We start from the raw sequence: 9223 nt of genomic DNA, 5'->3' as shown, positions 1-9223 counted from the left end.
CCACACTCACTCTCACACACACACACTCACACACACTCACACACATTCGCACAGACTCACTTACACACAGATCCACTCACACACAAACTCTCACACACACTCACACACACACTCACTCTCAAACACGCATTCACACTCACACGCACACACACTCAGGCACTCTTCACACTCATACACTCACACACTCATACACATATGCACACACACACTCATCCACACACACTCACTCACACGCTTTCACACAGTCTCCCACACTCACTCTCACATACACACACATTCGCAATCACACACACACCCACATTCACACTCACACACACACACTCATTCACACTCACACACTAATTCACACTCACACACTCATACACACATGCACACACACACTCACCCACAAACATTCATACACACACACTCACCCACATACACTCACCTTCACACACTCACACACTCACTCACACACACACCCACTCACACACACTCTCCCACACTCACTCTCACACACACACTCACACACACACACTCACCAACAGACACACTCACACACACACACACTCACTCAGACACACTCTCACACACACACACTCTCACACATGCACACACTCACACTTTCACACACTCACTCACACACACACTCACTCTCACACACATACACACACTCTCACACACACATTCACACTCTCACACACCCACATTCACACTCACACACCCACATTCACACATTCATTCACACTTACACACTCATTCACACTCACACACTCATATACACATGCACACACACACTCACCCACAAACACTCACACACACACTCACCCACACGCACTCACACACACACTCACTCACTCACACACACTGTCACACACACCCTCACACACACACACGCTCACACACTCACGCACTCATTCACACTCACACACTCATACACACATGCACACACTAACCCACAAACACTCACACACACACTCACCCACGCACACATACACACACACACACACTCACTCACGCACACTCACTCACACAGACACACACACAGACACACACACACACTCACACACACTCTCACTCACACACACTCACACACACACTCACACACACACTCTCACATACACTCTCTCACACACACTCACACACAGACACACACATTCACACACTCACACGCACCCTCACACACTTTCACACACTCACACAATCACACACACACTCACACATACACTCACACAGACACACACTCACACACAGACACACTCACACACAAACACACACATTCACACACTCACACATACTCACACACACTCACACTCACTCACACACACTCACGCATTCACACACTCACACACACTCACAAACTCACACACACAATCAAACACACACACATATTCACACACACAGACACACACTCACACATACACATTCACACACTCACACACTCACACACAAACACACACACAATCACACACAGTCACACATACACATTCACACTCACACATTCACACACACACACACTCACACACAAACTCACACACACAATCACACACACTCACACACACTCACCCTCACACACCCACATATTCACACATTCACACACTCACACTCTCACTCACTCTCACACACACTCTCACACACTCACACACACGCTCACACACTCATGCACTCATTCACACTCACACACTCATACACACATGCACACACTTGCCCACAAACACTCACACACACACTCACCCACACACTCACACATACACACACACTCTCTCACACACACACACTCACTCGCACACACTCACACACACACACACACACTCACACACACGCTCACACACTCACGCACTCATTCACACACAGACACACACATTCACACACTCACACGCACACACACAGACACACACTCACACAGACTCACACTCTCACATATTCACACACTCACATATTCACATACTCACACACATTCACACACTCACACAATCACACACACACATCACACTCACACACAGACACACACATTCACACACTCACACATACTCACACACACTCACACTCACTCACACACACTCACACACACACTCACACACTCACTCACTCACACACTCACTCACTCACACACATAATCACTCACACACACAGACACATACTCACACACACACATTCACACACTCACACACACTCACAAACTCACACACACAATCAAACACACACTCACATATTCACACACACAGACACACACTCACACACACACTCACTCTCACTCACTCTCACACACACTCTCACACACACGCTCACACACTCACGCACCATTCACACTCACACACTCATACACACATGCACACACTCACCCACAAACACTCACACATACACTCACCCACACACACTCACACACACACACTCACCCACAGACGCACACTCACACATACACACACACTCTCTCTCACACACACACTCATTCGCACACACTCACTCACACACACACACACTCACTCACACAGACACACACTCACCCACAGACACACACTCACACACACACTCACACACACACTCACTCACACACTCTCACACACACACTCACACACACTCACACACTCTCACATACACTCTCATGCACACTCTCACACACACTCACACACACACACATTCACACACACAGACACGCACTCACACGCACTCACATATTCACACACACATTCACTCACGCACATACACCCACACACACACTCACACACAGACACTCACATATTCACACACTCACATATTCACACACACACACATTCACACACTCACACAATCACACACACACTCACACATACACTCACACAGACACACACTCACACACAGACACACACATTCACACACTCATACACACTCACACACACTCTCACACACACACTCTCACACACACTCTCACACACACTCTCACACACACACACTCACGCACACAGTCACACGTGCATACACACACAGACATATGCTCACACACACACATACACAATACACACAGACATACACACACTCTCACAGACACACACACTCACACACACTCACACTCATTCACACTCACATTCATACACACATGCACATACACACTTAAACACACACGCACACTCAAACACACTCATTCACACACACTCACACTCTCACACACACACTCTTACACACACTCTCACACACACACACACTCACATACACACACTCACACATACACGTGCACACACTCACACATATACACTCACACTCTCACACACACACAATCACACACACTGTCACACTCACACACACTGTCGCACTCACACACAAACTCACAAACACACACACTCACACACTCACTCTTTCACACACTCTCAGACACACACTCACACACACAATCACACACAGACACACACACTCACACACTTTCACACACTCACTCACACTCACGCTCTCATTCTCACACACACTCACACACACACCCTCACACACACACATTCACACACACACACACACACACACACACATGCACAGACACACACTCACACACACATTCACAGACTCACACACACCCACACACACACTCACACACAGACACACAGACTCACACACTCACACACTCACACAATCACACACTCACACACTCTCACACATACACTCACCCTCACACACTCACACATTCACACACTCACACTTTCACACACTCACTCACACAATCACACACACAATCACACATACACATTCACACACACACACACACACACAAACTCACACACAATCACACATACACACACACTCACACACACTCACCCTCACACACTCACACATTTACACACTCTCACTTTCACACACTCACACATTCACACACACACTGACACACACTCACACTTTCACACACACAGACACACACAATCACTCACATATTCACACACAGACACACTCTCACACACATATTCACACTCTCACTCACACTCTCACTCACACACTCTCACTCACACTCGCACACACACTCTCACACGTACACTCACACACACAAACTCACACACACAATCACATACACACTCTCACATATTCACACACACACGCACAAACTCACACATACAATCTCACACACACTCACCCTCACACACTCACACATTCACACACTCACACATTCACACACTCACACACACTGACACACTCACACACACTCACACAATCACACTCATGCACACACACACACACACAGACACACACTCACAGTCACACACATACACTCACACACAACACACTCAGACACACACACAGATACACACTGTCTAACACACACACTCTCACATGCACGCACACACACTCACAATCACACATACTCACACACACTCTCACACACACTCACATACACACTCACACACTCACACAATCACACACTCACACACACACATACACTCACATAATCACACTCACACACTCACGCACTCACACACAGACACACACTCAGTCACACACACAGACACCCACCCACTCATTCACACACACTTTCACACACACAGACACACACTCACCCATGCACTCACACACAGACACACACAATCACACGCATTCAAAAACTCACACACACACTCACCCGCACTGACGCACTCACACACACCCACACACACACCCACCCCCACCCCCACCCACACACACACACACACACACACCCCCACCCACACACCCACACACACCCACACACCCACCCCCACCCCCACCCACACTCTCACACACCCCCACCCACACACACTCACACACACACACTCACTCTTTTACCATTAGTTCACACCAATGAATCGTTGGAATTCTCTGACACTGACCCATGTGAAAGGTCAGGTTCTGTGTTGAAGTTATAGCCTGATCGTTGTCTGATTGCGAGGGGTACAGGGTTAAGGGTCAGGTTTTAATTCCACTGAGATCGTAGTGAATGGGGTCCAAGCTCGAGGGACTGAAACACTTTTTCCTAATTGAGCAGAGGCCAGCTCAGAGATGACCCCATCGCTGTGGGTCTGGAGGTAAATGTCAACCCAGACCTGATAGAAAAGGCAGACTTCCTTCACTAAAGGATATTCACCAACCAGATGGGGTTTGAACAATCCCCAGCCATTACTGACAGCTAGGTTCACATTCCCGATTTTGTTACTTCAGGCTGAGGCTCTGAGATTCCACCCTCGATTATCCTGGATTACCCTGGATTCCACCCTCCATTCCATTGGGACAATGTCCTCAGTCACATTCGGTGAGTCCAGACCAACACTGGGTCCTGGAGACACGTTCATTTCCAGAAACCCCACCTTCCCAAATGGTTCTCTGTTGATACAATCGATCGACCTGTTCGATCAACCCTTTGGATTCAGTCAACTCTCCCACTTTCCTCAACTCATTCCTCTTGTGAGTTTAGCACAAAAACAGGAGGCCAATCAGCTCAACATGTCTCAGTGAGGGGAGCAATGGACTCGAGAGAGAGAGGGCTCTCTGTTGGTCCCGGAACTCACTGTCAATCCCTCGGGCTCTCTCCAGCTCCTGATTAATCTCTAGAGTCTCACAGTCAATCTCTGAGCACTCTCTGTTGCTCTCTCTAGGATCTCATTGTTGGTCTCTGGAATCTTACTGTCAGTCTCTGGGATACTGTGGGAACTCACAGCCAGTCTGTGGGACCACAGCGGGTTTTGAGAAGATTTGTAGCTCAGATCGAGGTTGTGGAGGTAGGTTTGCTCGCTGAGGTGGAAGGTTCATTTCCAGACGTTTCGTCACCATACTAGGTAACATCTTCAGTGGGCCTCAGGGCACAGCACTGCTGATAATTCCTGCTTTCTATTGAAAAGTTTGGGTTTCTTTGGGTTGGTGATGTCATTTACTGTGGTGATGTCATTTCCTGTGGTGATGTCAATTCCTGTTCCTTTTCTCAGGGGGCTGGGAGATGGGGGTCTAACTCGATGTGTTTGTTGATAGATTTCCGGTTGGAATGCTGTGCCTCTCGGAATATTCTTGTGCAAGTCTCTGGTTGGCTGTGTCTATGACATGCACGAGAATATTCCGAGAGGCACAGCATTCCAACCGGAAATCTATCAACAAACACATCGAGTTAGACCCCCATCTCCCAGCCCCCTGAGAAAAGGAACAGGAATTGACATCACCACAGGAAATGACATCACCACAGTAAATGACATCACCAACCCAAAGAAACCCAAACTTTTCAATAGAAAGCAGGAATTATCAGCAGTGCTGTGCCTTGAGGCCCACTGAAGATGTTACCTAGTATGGTGACAAAACGTCTGGAAATGAACCTTCCAGTTCAGCGAGCAAACCTACCTCCAGAATCTATGGGATCCTCTGGGATCTCACAGCTGGTCCATCTGATCCTCTGAGATCTTACAGTTGCTCTCCAGGATCATCTGGATTCCCTTAGATCTCACCACCAGTCTCTGGGATCCTCTGGGATCTCACAGTCACTCTCTAGGATCTGATGGTCACTCTCTAGGATCTGATGGTCACTCTCTGGGATCTGATGGTCACTCTCTGGGATCCTCTAGGATCTGATGGTCACTCTCTGAGATCTGATGGTCACTCTCTGGGATCTGATGGTCACTCTCTAGGATCTGATGGTCACTCTCTGGGATCTGATGGTCACTCTCTAGGATCTGATGGTCACTCTCTGGGATCCTCTAGGATCTGATGGTCACTCTCTGGGATCTGATGGTCACTCTCTGGGATCTCACAGTCACTCTCTAGGATCTGATGGTCACTCTCTGGGATCTGATGGTCACTCTCTAGGATCTGATGGTCACTCTCTGGGATCTCACAGTCACTCTCTAGGATCTGATGGTCACTCTCTGGGATCTGATGGTCACTCTCTAGGATCTGATGGTCACTCTCTGGGATCTGATGGTCACTCTCTAGGATCTGATGGTCACTCTCTGGGATCTGATGGTCACTCTCTAGGATCTGATGGTCACTCTCTGGGATCTGATGGTCACTCTCTGGGATCCTCTAGGATCTGATGGTCACTCTCTGGGATCTGATGGTCACTCTCTAGGATCTGATGGTCACTCTCTGGGATCTGATGGTCACTCTCTAGGATCTGATGGTCACTCTCTGGGATCTGATGGTCACTCTCTGGGATCTGATGGTCACTCTCTGCCCCTTCCCTTTCAGGCAGTGGACAGATCCAACTGTGGCAGTTCCTGCTGGAGTTACTGTCGGACAGTGCCAATTCTAGCTGCATCACCTGGGAGGGTACCAACGGTGAGTTCAAGATGACCGACCCTGATGAGGTGGCCCGCCGGTGGGGAGAGAGGAAAAGCAAACCGAACATGAATTACGACAAGCTGAGCCGAGCGCTCCGATATTATTACGACAAGAACATCATGACCAAGGTCCACGGGAAACGCTACGCCTACAAGTTTGACTTCCAGGGAATCGCTCAGGCTCACCAGCCTCACCCACCTGAGTCCTCTATCTACAAATACCAGGCCGAGTTGCCGTACATGCCAACGTACCACACGCACCAGCAGAAGATGAACTTTGTGCCATCTCACCCGTCCCCCATCCCCGGATCCTCCACCAGTTTCTTCACCAGTGCCAACCCGTACTGGAGCACGGCCCCTACCACCATGTACCCCAGCCCCAGTGTACCCAGGCACCCTGCCACCCACCTCCCGTCTCACATTGGCTCCTTCTACTGACGGGCACGGGGTCCGTCAACCGTCCCTGCTTTGGTGACGTTGCAACCCCACCCCTCCCTCCCTCCCCCTGCACCACATACCCCCCCCCCCCCACCCAGACCCCCCCCCCTCCGACAGAGAATTGCTCCTTTCAGAGTGTGAAGCGTGAGTGTGTGTGAGCGTGTCGATCAGGAATATGATACCGCTGCTAAAAGATTAATCACGTGGAACTCAAGGACACTTGAATGTGCATCACCGACCCAACCCAGCTTCCCCCCCCCTCACCACCTTCCCTTCCACCCCAAACCCCACCATTGCACCCTCACTGGAACATGGCAGACAAAGACACTGTTTCCTCTGTCTCCCTTCTTGCATGGAACTGGGCCCCTATTACCATTGACCTGGCCAGACCTAATCTTTGGGGGTTGAGCAGGAACTGTACCAACAGTAACCTGCCTAGGAGACCCCCAAGCACAAACACTTCACCCTCGTTCTCTCCTTTTTAACCACTGGATATAAAATTGTAGCACACAGACATCAAAGAGTTTTATATATACCTGTGTTTGTTTTTTAAACTGTATAGTCTGATCTCTCGATTAATGTTAAATAATGTGGTTCTTAATGCAGTTATAACTTTGTTAAGTCACCCACTGAGTTGCTGGCTTCACTTTGAGACAATTTATCGACACCCAGATGGGACCCCACCTCAATCCCAGAAACATTCCTGCAGACCCTCTGATTGATGTATGGTCATTGTGAACAAGATTCAGTCCCACCATCCCAGGGTGGGGCGAGGGGACAGTGTACACAGAGCTGTGGGAACGGGATTAAATGGGTAGGGGAGGGTCAGTGGGACAGTCGGGTTCCTTTTGGTTCAGGGTAAGTGATGGTCTCTTACCTCTGGGACCTCTCAGCCAAGGAAGGGCTGAGCATTTTTTCAGGTAAGCTTTCATTTCCAGTCTCTGTCCCTGTATCCCACGGCCTGAGTCCACTCTCTGGCCAGTAGTGGGTCTGTGATCAGAGGGGGATGCAGTGCACACAGAGATAAACCGAACCCTGTTGAACTGTTCCCACTGTCTCCATGTGTCTGGGCCATCAGGTTCTGGATGGACACACTTTTCCCGATGTCTCTCTCCAATAGAAATGATCTTGTCAGAAACGTCCATTGGGAAATTGCTTAGTGAATATTTTACCCTTGTCCCTCCGTTATTGGGATATCGAGTTTGCGTTTCTATCGCGTCGTTTTGATCTTTCTTGTTAATGAACTTCAATAAAAGATGGATGATGGCGATGTTTTGTGATGTGTTCAGACTTGACCCAAGCTGCCAACACCTTCAATAGAGTCCCACAGCACAGAAACAGACCCTTCGGCCCATCCAGCCCAGGCTGACCCTAATCCCCAAACTAATCTAGACCCCCCGCCTGTTCCTGGCCCCATCTCCCTCCAACCCTTCCCTGTCCATGTCCTTATCCAAATCCCTTTTAAATGTAACTGTCCCCCCTCCCCCCCCCCCTCCCTCAGGAAGGTCATTCCACACACGGACCACCCTCTGGGGAAAACAGTTGCCCCTCGTGTCTTTTTTAAATCTCTCTCCTCTCCCCTT

The 9223-nt window shown here is 49.1% G+C and overlaps 1 protein-coding gene across 2 annotated transcripts in view; it reads left to right on the top strand.

Annotated features, from left to right (window-relative positions):
• The window catches only part of LOC140472048 (Friend leukemia integration 1 transcription factor-like), a 13531-nt gene extending 5829 nt beyond the window's left edge, over positions 1-7702 (top strand). For both annotated transcript variants that reach the window (XM_072567465.1, XM_072567464.1), the window contains one exon: positions 7111-7702. In XM_072567465.1, the coding sequence (XP_072423566.1) occupies positions 7111-7640 (530 nt within the window). In that variant the 3' untranslated portion in view covers positions 7641-7702. The remainder of the gene's footprint in view (positions 1-7110) is intronic.
• Positions 7703-9223: the final 1521 nt, after the last annotated feature.

This window comes from Chiloscyllium punctatum, unplaced genomic scaffold (genome assembly GCF_047496795.1).
Source record: "Chiloscyllium punctatum isolate Juve2018m unplaced genomic scaffold, sChiPun1.3 scaffold_235, whole genome shotgun sequence".
Lineage (NCBI taxonomy): Eukaryota > Metazoa > Chordata > Chondrichthyes > Orectolobiformes > Hemiscylliidae > Chiloscyllium > Chiloscyllium punctatum.
This window is presented reverse-complemented; position numbering and strand designations above follow the sequence as displayed.